This window comes from Botrytis porri, assembly GCF_014898465.1.
Source record: "Botrytis porri strain MUCL 3234 chromosome Unknown BPOR_008, whole genome shotgun sequence".
In the NCBI taxonomy this organism is placed as follows: Eukaryota; Fungi; Ascomycota; class Leotiomycetes; order Helotiales; family Sclerotiniaceae; genus Botrytis; species Botrytis porri.
Window position 1 is genome coordinate 175,140 of NW_024066082.1, and position 20,131 is coordinate 195,270.

The 20,131-nt window shown below is 41.6% G+C and overlaps 4 protein-coding genes across 4 annotated transcripts; 2 read left to right on the forward strand and 2 right to left on the reverse strand.

The window, feature by feature from the left end:
- Positions 1–1,351: 1,351 nt before the first annotated feature.
- EAF01_006226 (uncharacterized protein) lies at positions 1,352–2,868 on the forward strand (the record flags this gene model as incomplete). Its single annotated transcript, XM_038914480.1, has 5 exons — positions 1,352–1,460; positions 1,618–1,991; positions 2,271–2,423; positions 2,492–2,557; positions 2,665–2,868. The coding sequence occupies 5 exons, from the start codon at positions 1,352–1,354 to the stop codon at positions 2,866–2,868; spliced, it is 906 nt and encodes a 301-aa protein (XP_038769435.1).
- A 1,684-nt stretch (positions 2,869–4,552) lies between these two features.
- Positions 4,553–6,984, reverse strand: EAF01_006227 (uncharacterized protein; the record flags this gene model as incomplete). Its single annotated transcript, XM_038914481.1, has 3 exons — positions 4,553–4,571; positions 4,728–6,795; positions 6,900–6,984. 3 exons carry the CDS (start codon positions 6,982–6,984, stop codon positions 4,553–4,555), a joined length of 2,172 nt encoding a protein of 723 aa, XP_038769436.1.
- A 9,141-nt stretch (positions 6,985–16,125) lies between these two features.
- On the reverse strand, positions 16,126–17,379 carry EAF01_006228 (uncharacterized protein; the record flags this gene model as incomplete). Its single annotated transcript, XM_038914482.1, has 1 exon — positions 16,126–17,379. The coding sequence occupies one exon, from the start codon at positions 17,377–17,379 to the stop codon at positions 16,126–16,128; it is 1,254 nt and encodes a 417-aa protein (XP_038769437.1).
- A 1,102-nt stretch (positions 17,380–18,481) lies between these two features.
- EAF01_006229 (uncharacterized protein) lies at positions 18,482–19,873 on the forward strand (the record flags this gene model as incomplete). Its single annotated transcript, XM_038914483.1, has 1 exon — positions 18,482–19,873. The coding sequence occupies one exon, from the start codon at positions 18,482–18,484 to the stop codon at positions 19,871–19,873; it is 1,392 nt and encodes a 463-aa protein (XP_038769438.1).
- Between the last annotated feature and the right edge of the window lie 258 nt (positions 19,874–20,131).

Consider the following 20,131-nt stretch of genomic DNA (forward strand, 5'->3'; position numbering starts at 1 on the left):
AAGTTTCTGGTTAGTGCTTGGGAATAGATTGATGAGGGTATACATATATATATATATATTCTAGCTTCAGTCAAATCTGTATATCTCATCGGTTAACAAACCCTTTATGGTCTTCGCTTTAATAACCTTGCTGTTCTAATTGTTGTGTCATATTTGCAATTATGATAGATTTGATTGATATTCTAGAGGCTGTAGGCCTAGGTATAACAATTTATCAAAATACGATCTAATGGCTTTGTACTTCGAAACCTCCCTTGGTAATTTGTGTGTAGTTTCGTCGATTAAGGAGACAAGCGAGGAAAGAGAAAGCACATCATTCTATACCTAGGGAAGACTGCAAAGCTTCATACTTCAAACAGAATTGAACAGAATATCCTTAACTCCATGTTCCACAAATTCCACTGCCGAGAACCTCTACGTCTCATCACATCTTTGAAGTCTTGAAGTCTGAGTATGTACAACCACGTGCTTATCAGACAGCACATTAGAAGTATATAGCACATGATCATTCCAACCACCACCTTCGATAACCACTCAGTATTACTACGAGAGCACTAGCTCTCTTCTTGAAGCTAGATCCACAAATAGCAGTCGACAGCCTCAAGCATCAACTTAAACCGTTCCTCCCCATCTCACAACCAGTCAACCTTACAAGTTACAACCACTTAACGACCTCATTCCTCCAAACCGCACCGCATCAATCCTGCTGTATCGCCTTCGTTTGTAGATTTCTCATGCACCGAAATCGATTGTGGTGTCATTCTCAGAATATATGTACATTTCGTGGCTATCTACATATGCATCGCAAGGCTTGGTGTTAGTGAATACGTTATTTCAATATGCAACGATGTCGAATTAAGTTGCAGTGGAACGTGGAATCAGGATTTTCCCCGCACTCTCGAGAGGCTATTGATTTTTCTTCCCTTTGAATACACTATTGTTCCCGCTCGATCAACTTCACCATCAATCTCGTCTTCACAGAGAACAGGTATCAACAACCGAGTTATCCTAAGCATCATTCGGTTACTTCCGCGGAGTTTAAATTTCATCACCCATTACCCACTTTGGAGAATATGCCATGTCACTGGAACAGATATTCAGAAGGAGGATTAAGTTGCGTGAGGGCGAAAGTTCCAGGAAATATTTATTGCATTCAGCGTACGTCATCCAAGCCCATAATCTCCCAGTCAAGCTTTTTATGGACTCTATTCTCTAAATTTTAAATTACTGATCATTGAGATAGACAGATGTGCAAGATGTGGCCATTTTATTGAACTTCCCTCAACTTTTTGTTCTGAACTTAAGTTTTTTGCTTTGAACGTTAAATAGAGATGTAAATCACTAGGTCGATATGTTGATCGTGGGAATAGATAAACAGCTTGGCGGCAGCACGACTAAATGTAGCAAGACTCAATGCACCAGACCTGCTATAGGTAATGGAATAAAATACTGCTCTCACCGTAAGTGCCCAATTACAGCTTTTGGTGACCCCCTATTCAGAATACCGCCCTCGATACTGATCAAAAGATAGATAAATACCACGATCAGAATTGCAACAAGCTGAAGTGTGCTAACATTCCATGGTGTTCAGAGCGTAAGGATTCACTTTCTGTCAAGTCAGAATGAAATTTAAGACTGATGTATTTCCCTTAGATTCAACATACATCAGATACAACTATTATTCCTTGAGATTTGGCAAGACGATAACTTGTACTGCACACAATTGTCAAGAACTTACTTGTGGTAATTGCCAATTCGATCTCTCAAGATCTTGTGTAAGCCATAAGTGTCATTTTGATGGGTGCTTGAGGAAAAGGTATGCAGACCATCGCGTATACTGCGACCTCCGTAAATGCGCCATTGGCTCACACTGTCTAAACTTGAAGGAATCAAATAGAGGGAGAATATTTTGTCTGTCTCATAATTGTGCTATATCAGGGTGTTTAACATCTAGAATGAAGGAAGCAAATCTTTATGAAGATCATGGCCGTGTAAATTAGGTTCGGAAACTCACCAACTATCAATGGAAGTGAATGAAAATGTCTAATCTCAAAGTTATATAGCTAGTAACTGAAACGAAATAAATACATTTTTCTCTATACATATTCACTTCCCATACACGCAAGTAATCTAAAATCCGACCCTCACTTTAGCTGGACTAATTTCCTTCTTCCATTACAATCAGCACTTGATCACTCCAAAAATTTCTTGCCTCACCTCACCTCACCGTCAATTCCGCTCTCCATCCTTTATAAGAATCAAACCTCAAGTATTCATTCTTCCCAACTCCCATTCCACTCCCCCCAAAAAGAACCAACCAACAATCAACCACCTCAACTCCAAAATGCCCTGTCATTGGCAACCCCGCGGAGAAAGACGCTGCAAAGGAGCCAAAGAACTCGGAACCATTTTCTGCGATCAACGTATGTATACCCTCACTCCTATCTATCTATCTATCTTTCAATCCCAATCTATACTGATCATCTCAAAGATCTATGCCGCAAAGAAGGATGCCCCGAGCAAATGCTCAACTACGATACATAGTGGTGTGAAAAACGTACGTAGCATTCCCCTTAAGTCCCCTTCCCCTCCCCCTCTCCTCCCCCTCTCCTCCCCTCAAATCCCCAAAACCCAAAAAACTAACCCCCTCTCCCATCCACATAGACTCCCCCTGCACCCTCAAATCCTGCTCCACCCCACGCCACCACTCCTCCCTTACCTGCGTCTCTCACAAATGTCTTTTCCCAAAGTGTCCCTCCCCGCAATTCCTCCCCTCCAAATACTGCAGCGGGCATAAATGCCACATGGACAACTGTTTACGGATGCGCACGCGCACGAATCGATTTTGCGATTTGCACGAGTGTTTGATGGGGGAGTGTTTGAGTTTGAAGGATTTTACGGGCGGGAGAGTTTACTGTGGTTTGCATAGTTGTGGGGTGCAGGGGTGTTTGGAGGGGAAGGGGAAGGGGCATGGGGAGTTTTGTGAGGGGCATGGGGGGGTGAAGTGCTGAGGTGATTGAGGTGATTGAGGTGATTGAGGTGATTGAGGTGATTGAGGTGATTGAGGTGATTGGGTTTGTGTATCAAGGATTGGGGGGGGAGTAAGAAGAAGTTGTTTAGCGATAATGGGAACTAGATATCGAATGAATAGAACTGGAAATCATCACCTTTGAGAGGAGATATACAAATCTAAGAGCAACTTGAGACACAGGAACTCAAAACTAGAGGCAGGAACTCATAGAGATACAGAAGAAGTCTATACTTCCAATACTTATGTACAGACTTCACAATACCCTCAAAACATTCCACCTAAAACCTCCATTTCCCTAAGATTACACTTTTCTGAGTTCAGTTCTCTTCTCTACAATACTCGATACCGTTTCTGAAATTTTAATAAACCTCCTCAAGTCAAGATCGTAGTCCAACAGAGACGCGGGTATTAAATTCCCCCCCCATGTTTCCTCTGGTCTAGACAACTAGCCATCCGATCTGGTCTATTTCTCGACATTCCAGTTGTGGTAGTTGTTTCCATAGCTACGCACCGAATCTCCCATACAAAGTACTCAATTAACCAAACGGATTCTTGTACACAAAATACGATATAAGATATCTCATACCATTCAAGCCGTGCCATCGAATTCGCGACAGTCATCAAATCAACATTTCTATACAGATCGCTACGATAATTCACTCCAAAGCTCAAAACCATACCACCCTCCCTAAACTAGGTATCTATACTATCTACTTATATATCCCCGACTTAAGTAAACAATTTATCACTAGGTATATAAAACCCAGCTTCTTCTTCATAACTGAATTTTCCCTAATAATCATCTCATCTCTCATCTCTTATCCTATCTCTCATTCCTCATTCCTCATTCCTTATCTCATCTCATCTCTCATTTCTTTCCCTTCCCTTCCCTTCCCTTTACCAAACTCATCGATCTATTGTATCCAATATACTATACTAACAAGCAAATAATAATTTGAATTCCCTTCTCTTCTCTTCTCTTCTCTTCTTCTCCTATCCCGTTTCATTCCATTACACCCCCCCGTCTCCCTCATCAACAAAATGATCAACAAATCCCATTACCCCCTCATTTCACCTTCCTTACTACTCCTCTCCTCCTCACCTTGAGATTCGCCTCAAATCAAGTATCTTACAATGCATACATACATACATTCACCATCCATCAATAGAAGTTGTATTAAATTGATTGTTTTATTCTTCGCTATTTCTTGTACATACAGATGTATATGTACATGTACTTAATCCTCCTCAGCCCCGATCTTCACTTCCCCTCTCCCCCTCTCCTAATGTCCTATCTCCTCCTCTACTTCCTCTACTTCTTTCCTCTACCCTCTAGTTCTCCTTTACTCCCTCCTCTCCCAATTCTCACATAAAACTGAACTCCAATTGCTATTCCTATTCCCAACCTTAATCCTATTCCATCCCATTCCATCCAAACCGAAACGCCAAGAAATGAAACAATGGTATCGGAAGTAGAATTTATACGTCCACTCGTTTATTCGTTCGTATTTATTCGTATTATTAATCTGCTTTAATCGCACTGTCATATTATTAGCTTCATATTCTCGATGATATCAACCTTACCATAAGCGAACATATCATCCGTTCTTCCTTTTTCTTTTGGAAAAAAAAAGGATAAGCACCATGTGATACCTACACCAGACAGGGAAGAAAAAGAAAACTTTGAATAACTCACCCATAAACCCTTCTCACAAACCAAAAACTGGTCAAAAATCCTACTGTTCCCGTCGCCAATCCATAAGTAACAGCCACGACTCCACAATAACTAAAAAACAACATTCCACTGACAAATCCTTCAATATGCAACCTTCTCATGTAAAACCACACACAATATGCCATAACCCAAACTGCTGATCCACCTCCTACAAGGAAAGAATGCCACCACCAATTGTAATCTTCAGCACAAAGTTTAATGTAAATGGTAACGATTGTGACTTCCGCAATGGTGATCATGAGAAGAAGAGTGATGAGTGAGAGAAACCCGAATACGTAGTAATAACCACTCTTATCTTGCCAAAGTGATTGGAAGACAAAAAGAAGCTCGATGAAGATTACTGCGAAAGGAATGAGACCAGCCAGGAGAATTGAAGAGGTAGAACGGATATACCAAGGTTGAATTGGTACTTGACGAGGGATAATAGCCGTTTTTGTTGGGGATTCCCATGCTCCGGAACGCATGTAACCGTAGTAAGAACCGGCATAGACGAGAGGGAGTTGGATGCAAAGCCATAGAAATACAAGTGCGATGAGGGTACCGAATGGAAGGGCAGTACTAGATGCTTGGGCCCAGACGAATAAATTGAGGATGAAGACTAGAGAAAAGAGAAGACCGGGGAAGAGAATCGCTGTGATTAGCGTATTCTTGCGCCAATTGAGACCTCCAAATGTTTTGTAAACACGCGCGCTGAAATAACCGGAGAAAACGCCTGCGAAGATGAAAAGACCGATTCCGACACTGATGAATCCACCACGTAAACTAGGGTTCAGTATACCTAGACTACTTAAAGAAAGTAATCCAAAGGCCATGAAAACGAGTTGCATTCCAGATCCAATCAATGGTGCTAGAAGATACCCATAAGGAGGTGGACGGAAAACATCTCCATGAAGTAATTTCCAACCGGTAATATCTTCTAGTTGCTCATCATCAGAAGAAACGTCGGCATCATTCTCAGTATCAACCTGATCCAACAAACCAAGTCCAACTTTTTCCCCCGTTTTAGGTGATCTCGCTCCACTACCAGGTCTAGATCTTCTTTTTGGTTTCAATTTTCCATCTTCTCCCGAGACATCCTTTGTATATGCTTTAATATCTCCTCGAACGGTTCTGGCTAAGATCATAGCAACAATGCCACTAAGAAGACCTGAAATAATCAAAGAATTGACAATAGCCAACCAATGAATTCTTGATCCTTCCTCTTGGTTAACAAAGTATAGATCCCATCGATTTCTCCATTCGACCTTTTCATCCTCACGGAAATAGACAGAGTAGGTGTATGGAATCTCCATTGTAGCTCCATCATCTAAATCTATTTCCTTTTCCGGTGGATGATATGATGAAAGTGGGTATGCGAGGGCGGATGAAGGATCGGTATGATTCGGGGCGAGATATAATTCAAATGGTGTATCGACATCATTTAAATCCGCAGGACATCCCGATTCCACTCTGTTATCAGGTCCAACACTCTTGGTATAAACTTCGAATCCAACAATAACCTTTCCACCCTTTTCTCCATCCTTTCCTGGAGCTTTTCGATATCGGAGAACGATTGTAAGATGATTGTTGATGAAATATCTCGCTTTGCCAGTTTGGGAAAAATCCTTATAACCCAATTTGAATCCAGCAGCGTAATACTTCTTACTTTTATCTGCTGTCACAAAACTCGTTGCTCCAGGTAAATTGTCCACAATCCATTCCACAACATATCCATCTTTAACTAATTCTTTTGCGCGCTTAAGATCTCTTCGGGTGACCGTTTTGGAACAGAGGAAATTACATTCTTGATCCTTTCCCATAACCAACTCGATATCGGATTGTGTGATTCTGTCCCCTCGTAAGACTTCGCCGAGATTCAATGATATACTTTGGCCGCTGAGTAGGGAAGATCCGGCATGACGGACACCGGTTGGAGGACAGACGAATGGAAGATCGTAGTAGGCATATTGTAATTGTGTATTATCGGAGTAAACCTTGTTGACTAGCAAAGGGATTGCCTCGCTATCTTTGTAACTTTTAATCGACCAGCCTACACAATGGGAGAACCGTTAGATTGTAATCCGGAGTTCAACATCTAGCAGATCAGGGGATGAGACGGGATAGGATGGGTATGGCAGAAAGCGGCAGACATACCTGGTATGTAAAACGCATCTGTTATTGAAATTGCCAGAAAGAATAATAACCAACTTCCTATCCTCATTGAAGAATTGGTAGCCATATTGTTGATGTTATCTTGTCCAATAAATTGTTCAAAGGTGTAAGTCGCTCAATAAGAATTTGAATTTCCCCCAGGTTTGAAGTCCGTAAGGTCCGAAAGATCCGTAGATGTCTTGGGATGACACTCGCACCAAATGGAGTTGTCGAGATTGAATTGAAAATAGTCTTCTTATCGATGAAAGAATGTATTGATCGCGTGTTTCTTGTCTCCTTCTGCTTCTCTTCTCGGAATGAAATAAAAAGCTCTGTTGATCACAACTACCTCTTCCTTCTTTCCTTTTCCCCCTTCTCTAATCTTTAGCCAAGATGCCGTATCGCCCCTGTTGTTCCTTCAAGATGGATGCGCAATGGCATAAAGCGTAATATGGGGATTGGGATTGTATTTCAGATAAGAAGCTTAAAACCTACAAGGATTAAGTAAAGTCCTTATTAATAACGAGCGCAATTGGTACAAAGTACCTCTGGTGAAGAATTTAAATCGTGATGAAGGTGATTGTGAAGTTGTTTTCTCGTGAACGAAAGGAGATGGAGACGGAGGTATCGGTGAATGAATTATATGACTCGATGGTAGAGGATTGAAGAACAAATACTCCCTAGACGATCAATATTCTCCACCCAAACAGCTTGAGCGGGTTTGGAGTGGGAGGTATGGCAAGGGGATGGAAGATGGAGAGATCTAGAAGGATCACGATGGTGTGGTTGGTATACGATATACACAGTAAATAAGAGTAAAGAGTACAACAAAGAGTAGATATATTCACGTTTCCTTCTACGTGATTAGTACGGAACGTATTGTCATATCTATGGTTGTATTGCTATGGAACAAAATCCGATGCATCCATTCATTTATCCATCTACGGAGAGAGGATTCTTCCATTCATCTATCCATTTATCCATTTACAGAGAGAGGATTCTTCCATTCATCTAGACCTTTCCGAAACAAACGACCTTCCCCTTTCCATGGATCCCGAATATATCGGATATTAATCGTTAGATCTCGGATAGATATTGTTATAGAAAATGAATAAATTGATAATGACCAATTGGAAGTAAGCCGAGATATTTGTTCATTCATTTCCCCTATGTATCTATTTATGTACTAATATATACATTATGTATTTATGTATTTATATAACTATTTATTTACTATTTATGCGTTTATGTATGGATTATTATATATTCATGTCTAAAAATAGTCGTCATTACGACACGTGAGATGTGGAACTCCTGTCTTGTCTTTGACCATCTCTTGTCCCGAGCCTCTTTAGATCGAAAAACTTCAAACACGACGACAACATCAAATCGTCAGAATGTCTTCATCTCATCTCTTTTCTCTGAAACAAATGACATCCGTGTTTGAAAACTATTTGTTTATCAATCTTCCCGTCAGAATCTTCCGTCATCCCGTCATCACGTCTCAACCCATCACACATCACGGCACAGCATGTATCGCTTGCAAAACGTACATGTCCGAATGAGCTTAGGGATGACGAATCTCATGCCTGTGCTTGCATATCTACTACGCAGTTCATGTCGGCGCTTTCAAACAGGCCGTAGATCAAAATTTGGAGCGGGAGTACGCAATATGTGGTTTCTAGAGTTAGAAACGCGAATAATATGTATGAATATTGACTTGGGTCTTTCGTATTGCCACAAATCGTATCTTATCACGGGAGAAGTGGTGAATCTGGATGAAAGATTGACTCGAGGCACACTGTTCCTCATCTTAGAACGGACAATGTGGGCGATGTAATATGCGTTTTCTCGAATCTCGATAATTATTCATTCCTCTCAGGTCTAGAACTTCAAGTTGATGATCAGCACCTAACAGAGCGAAACGTTACATTGATAGCCCCTCGAGAGCCCCCAATCAATTGGTAGAGATTTCAACATAAAGTTTCTTACTTGTCAATCTCTATCCTCCATCTTATTAGTTTCTATCTGTCGCCTCTGATCTTTTACCCGTCATGGTATGGTTTTGTTGTCGTTCACGTGATATGTTTCTCGTAAACTCATCTTCTTTCGGTTGCTATTTGTCTTGTTGCACGTCTGTTTCACTTCTAGCATACACATCAGAGGGATTCTCCTTGTCTTCTATTGAATCGAGATGAATATTCTCTTCTGACCCTCGTGTATAGCACGTGATTGCTGAATTTGCTTGTATTCATGGTACATTGCGTATCCTGGGATTTTCTCACCGTTACGTTCTGTAAAAAAAGCAATACTTAGACAAAGGATAGTGCATTGCCGGTGCATTACCGGTACATCACCGTTACATCACCATTCGATGGCAAGTGCGCCGAATCTTAAAGACCATGTGTTCAGATTGAAACTACTCTTTCGTCACACAATTTTCACATGATAGACAGGGAGTCGATCATATATCGCTTTCTCATCAGCTCCAGCACAATGATTTCAATTGCCACCTAGGATGTATCGGCTGTGTATATCATAGCGACATAGTGATAGATCATCTGAAGCGTGGGTATTCACACAAGAGAACAAGATCTTGGCGACACATTGCCCCTTGATTTTGTACTATACACCACAAATAAATCCCTCCAGTCCAATGAAGATGTCAGAACTCGAAATACAGAAAGATCTCCGCTCAGAGTCTTCATCTGTCAAAGACCAAAGACCGAGTTGACAGCAGATCAACAGAAGTCGTATGTCCCCAAACCTATTTTGCATTAGCTCTCGGTCTTGTCCGACATTTTCTCTCCTGATTTCTTAGGTTTGACTGTTCACTAGAGAGTTTGCCTAGATTTTGGATAGTTATCTTGGTATGATGTCAAAATTTTATACTTTGAATGGTCTCCACTCCGTCTGAAGAGCGCGAGAATAGTTTCTGTTCGTCTATTTCCCACTGATTGTCTCTTTATTCCCGTTAGCTAGAGTTTTGAGGATGATCATCTAAAGATATCAATGCCGCTATATTCGAAGCAATCTACAATTAGCGGACGAAATTCGAAACATGGTGTTGATATGAGGTCGAATTCTCTGAGCATAGGGCTATCAACACTAATTAATCATGATTCGTGAATAGATATACACTTATGACTCCGCAAAGACTCAAAGTGCCCAAGCTTTATCGCTCTCATTAGATCGACCTAGATCACTGATTTTCAGCACTAAGAACAAAGGGTACTAGTGTGAGACTTTATGCTGTCTATCATATTCCGGATTGTCATAAGCTTGGTAGTTCAATGCCATCTCAAAAGCGGATACATATCATGAAGATTTTAGGGGGCCGGTACTCAGATCCGTCCTTGAGCCATCCTACCATGAAAAATATTATGTGAATATGCAACGCACTCACTAGAAGATAATTCTTCATTCAGCTTATTGTTCGAGTTATCGATTGTGATAGTCAAGATTTTCAGTATCAGGCTAGTTGGCGGGAATAGATTTAATTTATTTATTGGACGCGTATGTTGTAAGGAGGATGAGGAAGTACCTTGCAATATTTCAAGTCCTTTTGATCTCCTGTTATCTCCCTTTCATTCCCGTTAGTGGGAGTTGCAGAGCGGTAGATATTCATCTGCCATACCTTTGATATCGTATCCCTCCACTCAAAGCATAATCCTCATAAAACAAAACATAAAAACAAAACATATTTCCAACGTTGTACTCAATTTTCAGGTACCCGAATGCAGATGATTCAGCCTTACACCACATAGTATGTTAGTAGATTTACGAAATCACATGGTCTACATGTCAAAACTTGTTTAAAATGCGCCACCCGTTGCTTATCTCTTCATAAAATCCATCGCAAAACTAGCAGCCTGAGGGAATCTTGTTAAGGATATCATGTAGAAGATTTGTTCGTACATGATTACCTTGTACTATACATGTTTGGTTAGACGGCTTGTATAATGTATTATGAAAAGCTTGTCAAAGAAGATCATCATTGCAACCTCGGATTGGCCGTTCTTTATCCATAATTCTTTACTCCTCGCTCTTCGACCTCCATCTATCATTGTCATCCTGGACCATATCCTCCACTCACAAACAACTTCGTACATGGTCCAATAGGAAGTCCCACAGCTTTCGACTTAACGAACTAGATGACAAAGTATTACTATACAAACCGTTACTGTCCTTGTGCATCATAATGTCTTTCATTTAATTTACAGATTCAGATCGATCGACGTTGCATTAGTGCAATCTCAGTCTTCCATGTATTATTCATCGTATCCTTCTCTATTAAATCTTGACTTTTGAAGCCCAAAGTTTCGGGGATGTATTTGCGTATCGTATACATGAACTCTATCACCACTCGCAAGCAAATGCACTCCGCAACATCCTTCGATAACCGTTCCATACCAAGCTACTAGTGTCAGTACAGCTGCAGGTATATATTGTGTCTAGAGCTAAGGACAAAATGTGAACCTTCAAGCTTCGGTTGTACCCATTATGTCACGAGCCACGCCATCCGCCATAACCGCGTGAGCTAGATATGGAATTTCTGTCGCATACTTCAGCCTATCATTGTCTCAATGTACAGTAGTCATACAATGATCAACAAGTTCATCTACCAAGTCTAGAAGCTATAGCCATTTGCAGTTGGCCAATGCTTGTACCTGCGTCTGTGCGTGAACTTTCTTTAAGGTTTGTATTAGTAAGGTTTTTGGGACTCCAATCGTTCGTGTAACCGAGATGCAGTCTTCCAATCAACCTAAACCCAAATGTTTCTGCACCCCGACCATTCTGCGCCTTAATCATACATTCTGCCTAGTGGACCATCAACCTTAGAAAATCATCTAGTTTACAAACGCCCGGCTTGCTTGAAAAGTTTTTAGATGCACAAGCTTCATACAAGGCCAAGCTTATTGACTAAATATTTTATAGTTTTCACGTACTATGCTTAGCAAACGCATCAATCAACAGATGACTTTGATATGTAGTCAAATTCGAGATCTCTCAACTAAGGCTCGATCCTGGGCACGCAGACTCCGAAGCAAGCGCCATGAAATTATTGTTAGTGTGTGGATAGATATTTCCTTGATATCTAGAGCTTGCGATCGTTTAGTCCTTAGCCAAGTGAGTGACACATGAGTATCGTACGGTTATGGCAAAGTAAGTATTGGATAGAGTTTCCGTGCCTGAAGCTTGGAGCATTCAAACGTGGTATTTCTTTTTTACTTATATGGCATGATTTTCCTAGAAGAATGGGAAGACCATTTAAGTTCTTACTTATACCCGTCGATATATTTTTGGAAATAGAGAATTCCTTTTGAAATCATATCATTCCAATACACACAAGTTGAACACTGAATCTCTTCAATCTGAAATCAAATTACATCCCTGTGCACAATCAAAATGCCTTCCTCATCATCATCATCGTCATCGACGTCCAATATCCAAAAAATAAAAAAACTCTTGTAAGTTCACCCATGCTATATCTTTCCTCATATTTGACGCTAATACCCACCCTCCAGTAAGCTCAAATCTCTATCTTCATCACGCTCAAACTCGCGCTCTACAAGTCTATCCACAAGTCCATCCAGCACCTCTCTCCACTCCCCCCATCCCTCACCCACCTTCGACTCCAAACCCCGCATCCACTCCTCCTCAACCATAACCTCCATCACCTCCTCCCACTGCTCGCACTCCTCCTACTCCACCTCCCGCAAAGGATCTACCTCCGGACTCTCCACCTCTGGTCTCTCCACCGCAGCAGCATTCTCCCTCTCATCCTCTAACCACACCATCCTCGAAGACTCCCGCAATTCCATCGATTCTCGGAATCGCATCGCGGGTCTCGGACTCCGCGGAAGTGGGATTGGTATGGCGATGGGTGGGGAGGCAACTAGGTGTAATAGTCTCTCATCGATGATTTCGATTGGGGAGTTAGAGATTGAGAAGACGGAGACGTTTGGGGTGGAGTTTGAGGAGAGGGGGTTGGGTTTGGATTTGGATGAGGAGAGGAGGAAGGAGAGGAGGAGGGGGAAGGTTTGGGAGGGAGAGTTGGGGTTGGGGCAGTGGATTTGTTAGGCTTGGGTTTGGAGGTCTCGCTTGGGTTTTGAGAGAGGAGAGAGGGGTGGGGGAGAAATCAATTCTTGGATTGGAAAGCATTCATTCATTCGTGATAATCTCACAGATTATCAATTTCTTTTGTCACTTTTCTTTTTTGTTTGGAAGGATAGCGTCGTCATCGTCATAGCTGGATGGATGACAGCATGGGTCTTAATAAAGACCGGAATTGAGAAAAAAGCATGGATGGATTGGATATGAATATGGATATGGATATATAAGTATCAAGGGCTGATTACTTGAGTATTGCATTGATGGGATGGATTGGACGGGATGGGATGGGTACATCGGACTTTAATCGAGCCGATTTTTATTTTTTTGCTTTGTTGTTTTTGGGGGGGAGAGAGGAGGAGGTTAGGATATGGAAGGGAAGGGAAGGTGGGGGGGGGGGGAAGTGGGATAGGGAATGGATGTTATGTATTATGAATATGATGATAATGCTTTTTCTTAAGATATAACATTTGAGATTATGTGATTATGTGATTGTTATGTAGTTCTTGATATGAGGGGGATGGTGATTATGGCTGAGGGGTTATGTGTCGAGAGTTGTCTCGAGAGTTATCACTGTACTTTGGAGATGGAGATGTAAATTGGAAGGAAGGTGGTATAGTATTGTGATATGTATGTATGTATGTTTGTATAGAATGGTATATTGATTGACATATTACTAATGAGTGATTCTTGATAGATAGATAGAATAGGATAGCATAGGATAGCATAGGATAGATTGGAATGGGATGCCGGGGGGGGGAGTATATGATTGTGGGTTACTATTGGTTACGGGGTTGGTAGGTAGGTACGTATGTGTCCAGGTATTTCATTGGAAGAAAGATTCTTTGGTAAAAGCGTAGGAAGGAAAATCTATTGATTTCTTTACTTGTGCTATTTATCTTTTTGAGTCCTTCCCTGGAGAAAAGGAATAAGAGGAGACTTTAAGGCTCATATGGTTAACTCTGACTTTAACTCCGAAGAATGATATAATATGATTTCTCCATCTAATACCTAATTTGGCATTCTATGACACGGTACAGTAAAATAACATCACTATCTAACCGCATAAAGAAACCCCGCAATCTCAGGTTCGAAAATCCCATCTCGCACTAAGTAGTCTGCGGCTTCTACAAGCCATGATTGACAATCTTTCTGGGTTAATTTTTTTGCCTGTTTGGGTTTGTGTCTTGGAGGAGGAGGGACGTGTTAGTATGGTATGGTAATGTGTAATGTGTAATGTGATGTGGATGTGAATATGGAGTAATCTGCTGTGGTGGAGGAGGGGGTAGAATAAAAAGTCTCGTTCACTCGAACAGAATTAAATAACTAACATAAAAAATCTCACAAACCTCATCTCCCACAGAATTCAACGTTTTCCTCGGTACCTCTGCTTTTTCTACACTTTTCTCAAATGCACGAATCGTTCGATCGTACATATCTGCATCCACATCCGTCTCACAATCCTCCTCATCCAATTCTTTTCCCCCATCAACCCATTGCAGCGGGATCTTCTTGGTAGGAATATCCTCCGTAGTATATAAATTGTACCCCTTCTGTATCTCAAAACGAAATCCATTCCTCACATCTCCGGTGATGTGGATACGAAAAGGGGAGCGGATGAAATAGGCCCAGTGGTCTTTATAGGGGTGGCCGTTGCAGGTGAGGAGTTTGGAGAGGAAAGTGTTTGGGGGGGTGAGGGGTGAGGGTGATGGATTGGAAGGTGGGTTTGTGGGAGTGAGGGGTTTGGGAAATGGGGGGGGGGGGAGGAGGAGGGGGTGGTGGTGGTGCAGGTATTTGAGGAGGGATTTATGTTTTGGAGATCTTCTAATAATGGACTGGAGTGATCAATCTCTGTTGATTCACCAATTATCGTAGAGTCCCTATTCTGAACGGGTATATGAGAAGGGGTCTGAGAGGTCATAATGATAGCATCAATCTTTTCAATGTCGCCAATAAGGTTATGTACACATTTAACAACGCAACTTTAACCAAAAAATCCGCGACGGTCGAAGTTCGAACAAAAGAAAAAATAGCTAAAGAAGTGGCACAACCCAAAAAGTAAATAATTCTTGGAAAAAGAAATTCAAAAATTCCTTTTCAGTAGAATTTCTAGGCAGTCGTTAATCACTGTAGGTTAAATCAGCCTTATAAAAATGGGTCCTGATACTGTACTGTCCGGGATAAGCTTAGGTTAAGGGGTCCCACAAATTTGTGCCGTGAATGTTGTTGGCGCTTTTGCTTTACATCACTTATGTTATGTGGCTCGTGGGTACGAGTATGTGTTTTGGGGTTTTTTGGATGGTGTTTCTGGGTGATGTGATTTTTGGGGGTTGAGTTAGAGGGTGTTTGATGTGAAAAATAGGAGATTTAGTGAATGTGAGGAATTGAGTAGATGAAGGGTTGAGAATTTTGAAACAAGATGGCATTGATATAAGCGAGCGGATTTCCTACATCATTAATCCACAAGAAAATGGTTCGATAATGCTGCTCATAAATTCTCTAATTAAACCAATATTGAGTGAGATAGTATTTAAAAACAAATCAAATTTCACTAAGCTATTCAATTACAGCGAAGCCGTTCCAGATTTTCACTTAGAAATTTTTGCCGAATTATGTTCATTAGGTCTGTTTTTTTCGGTTCACCAATCATGCGAACACCAAACCCTAATTTTAAGGAATATCATTGTCTGGGCATTATCCGGTATATTATATATTATTACACAATGTGAGAGCTTCAGAACGGATTATTTGCGTTCCGTTCCGTCCCGAACGGGTAGAAAAATACTATTCCGGTCCAGAAAATGACGTATATAATATCTTCTTAAAAATCTTATGTTTCGCAGATTATGATTTTCACTATTCTTGGACTTTGTTTTGTGTTCAAGAAAGAGGACATGGTTTCCGAATAATTGTCCAATCTATTACATTACTATTGACATCCGCTATTGATATCTGTAGGTGCTATGCAAAAATGATATAAGTACATAAGGTAAAGTGAAGAAGATTCCAACTCTCAATTTTGGAATCATCCTGTTACAAAAAATCAACTTCGAGAATTACAAAAAGATAAACGTTGTTCCCATTCCAAACTCCAAAAGTGAATAGAATCGACAATTTAGTTTTCAAGAAGATGCTTTCTTTTTCTCTCACGCAATAAATCAAGAACGAGTCGAATTTCATGAATATCCCATACCAAACAAGACGATTCTAGAATCTTTAGAACCCATTCAGACTCTATAGGACTTGTCGTGCGCGCCTGAGCAATACCCTTAGGATATAGAAAATTGATACATGCTAGACGGTATGGGCTTACGTCCCTGTGATTCCTCCAGTAGTTGATCCATTGATCTTCATTCCTCTCTACAGGCAATGCCACGAGACTTTTGTCTACCTCGACATTTCGTAACAGTTGCTCTTCTGCCCACTGCTTTCGTGCGTTCTGTTCTTCTAATGTCAGATCATCAATCATGTCCCTGAGAAATGAAATGTTCCCGTTAGAAAAGATGCCGCAATTGATGTCTGTAGCCTTGAGAACATAGAGGCCGTTCCAATCCAACTTCGCACATTGTTTCGAATCGAGATGCTCTCTCAATGGCTCGAGAAGTGACATTACAGTATTGAAGCTCGCGCATTCAAATTTGTATCGATCGTAGTCTTCATCTTCTTCTATGGGGTAGTCACGGTCTGGCTGAACACACAGGCTGAGCTCGAGTATTTTCCTCGTTCTTGGTGTTCCTCCCTCCCCGTTTCCCAAAATTTGCCCGATAACTTCTTGGATTCTCCCCTCAAACAGTCTGTAAGAGTCCGCGTCCTCAGTTAAGAGTGAGCCAGCATAATCCCCAATACTACTGATGTTCAACTTGATGCGCCTGATTTGACTGCCTTGATGAACTAAAAAGTGGTCCAATCTCTGTCGATCACTTTCACTTCGGCCAGGGTGATTTTCATGCTCATTCTGGGCCAGTATTGCTTCGAAATTGAAGTCTGCCGCTTCTACTGTATCTATCCAGCCTCCGTCCGATTCGTAAATCTCAGGAAATCCCAGATAATCAGATTCCTCGAGGTCCAGTGTAATCGGAATGAGCGTTTCTCGATAAAATTCTGGCAAAAGTCCAGCTCGCACATCCTTGGACATCGATAGCATATTGAGTGCATCCTTGATATGTCTCGTTTGAATTCCATAGTTAGAGAACCTTGAACTTTTGTCTTGAGCCTCCTTGAGAAGCCGTTTGAATATAGTTTGTGAAACTTCGCTTGGAAGATTGAAAAAAGTCAAGCGTTCGCTTCTCTTTGGAATGGAAGCAGAGGTCAGATTTGAGTTTTCGCTACGTTTGTTGGTGAGATTGATGATTTCATCCGAGGAAGACATCTTGTAAATGTGTGAAATGATAGGAAATTATAATATGATACCCGCGTATACAAGTATGAGTAGATACGAGTGTGTAAATGTCTTTGAATGTACGAATAAGTATGAATATATGAACGTATATGAATACTTGTGAACGTCTGATACGGAGATGTCAAAGTGTAACAGAGGAGCAGGTAATCTATTGAGAGAGAAAAAAAGTGTTGAAGATTCTCATATGTCATTAGAAAGTTGAGAGAAAACTACACCTCATAGTACATTTTTTGGACATGTCTGGTTCAGACCGGAGCATCACTAGTCTATAAATCGATCAACTAGATGGCACAGATCGAAACACTCTAAGATTCCTAGTGTACTTATCTTTCAATTTGTTGTCAAATCGTAGACTGATATCTCGGATTCTGATCCGATCAAGCACACAAATGAATAAGTGGAAAATGAAGCATGAAATGAACACACAGAATGATTTCAATACCTAAGATATCCATGATCAAATCCAGCCAGATTGTTGGAAACTTAGATATCACTGTTCTTGTCATGAACTAGTCATGACTTAGGAGACCTAGCTCCCAGACTAAGTACATGAGACAGTGTGAGCTACCCCAGGTTTTTTTTTCGAAAGTAGAAATTTGCGGGGCGCTCTCGGCAAACTAGGCGAACTTGGCGAACCATAGTTGCACGTGATTGAATTATGTAATCACGGACTTCAATCTCTCAACCTCGGCATTGCAGCCTCGCGATACATTCAGACATTGAGAGCTTCTCATTAACAGATTCTTATAACATTCAACTTCATTTTCATATCTATCTATAATGTCTGCGGCTGTTTATTATGCCATATGAAATGCAAATAGTGTCAATTTTAATATCTTTCAATATTCATCTGATAGTCTCGACGTTGGCGTCTCTCTCAACTACAAGCTCATCACAATCGAATCGCGAAGTCGAGAATTGAATTCACACGAACTTATAAGAAACCCACGAATTTAACTATCTGCATTGTATATCAAAGTCTGCCATTGCAACTCAGACTGTCTAGTACAGCTTCTTTGAACCCAAGCAGCCATCCAATATCTCACACAACACACCTCACCGCGCATCCACAATGTCTTCCGAACCACCCCTCGACCCCTACAAACCCTCCCTATTTGAACTCCTCTCCTCAACTCAACTTTCATCTCTTCTTCCTCCATCGCTGCACTACCTCCTAACCGTCGCTACCCATCGACATCCACGGCATCTCCTCCCAATCCTCAATTCTTTCCACGAACTCCACGCCCTTCTCTTCCTAGCAATCGAACACCACTACCTAACAACCTACTCCTCCTCCTTCGTCGAAAACTTCTACTCTCTAAAACGCGAACGAGCCTTACCCCCTGCGATAGGCTCCTTAAAATTGACTGCCGAAGGCGCCAACGCCAGTCTACGAGAAGCAACAAAACTCACAACAAAAGATGTATGGAAGAACCTCGCCGTCTTGGTCGGAATCCCCTATCTCAAACGCCGTCTCGATGAATCCGCAGAAATAAATGCACCTCGCGCTCTGCTCGGCGCAAATTACACCCGCATGCCACCAAATCCTACACTCCGCCAACGATTTCTCCATTACTATCGCTGGTTTCTTACAAATGTATACCCCAGCGTCAACGCCGCGTATTATTTTAGCATCTTAGCCTTCAATCTACGCTACCTGTTTTCCAATTCCAAATCCGGTTCAGGAGTTTACTCCGACCCCTTTCTCTGGCTTATAGGCACTCGCATACGACGATTAAGTCAGGCAGATTTCCAAGCATTCGAAGCTCTTGCAAATGCCCCTTCATCTACGACACCAGGAAGTAATTTGGGTATAAGAAGTTTGTTGGATCCGAGATTAGCCATGGGAAGATTAGGGGCTGGATTGAAATTGTTGTTACCAACGAGTATTTTTGCGCTCAAGTTCTTGGAATGGTGGCACGCGAGTGATTTTGCGAGACAATTATCGAAGAAGGCAACGGAAGGATTGGAGCTACCACCGCCTATCATTTCATACACACCATCTGCCACTACTCCCTCCAAACCATCATCCTCATCAAAGCCAGAAATCGCATCTCCAACATCCCCAGAAGATAAATCCTCAGAGGAGCCCACCAACCCACCCATCTCAACTCTCACCCACCTCCCCATCTACGTTGTCCCTGCGCCTTCCTCAAGCACCGAGTCTCTCGAAAACTGTCCGATCTGCTTGCAAGAAATCACTACCCCGACGGCTTGTCAAACGGGTTATGTATACTGTTATACTTGTATTCATCGTTGGATCGAGGGGGTGCATGAGTTACAAGAGACGTTTATGAAAGGAGGAGCAGAGGTGGTAGCGAGTGGTGAGAAGGAAGATAAGATGGAGAAGGAGATATATAGGGAGACAAGAGAAGGGAAATGGGAAAGTGGCGCGGGTAGATGTGCGGTTAGTGGAAGGAGGGTTTTGGGTGGTGTGGGGGGGCTGAGGAGGGTTTTGGTTTAAGGAGGAGGATACATATTGGAATGGAAAGTCGGAGGTACGAGATGAGGTGAGATGAGATGATACGCCTCCCCGAAATTTCGAGATCGTATCATACCATACCATACTATCATCCGTGGTCATCAAGAGAAGATACGAAAACCCACAACGAGACGAAATAATGTCCCTTTTACAATTTTTTAGAAAGCGAAGCAGGAGCATTTCAAATCGGAGTTTGGATCTCATGCCATGTAAAGTCACGAAATTAATAGCATTCTGGCG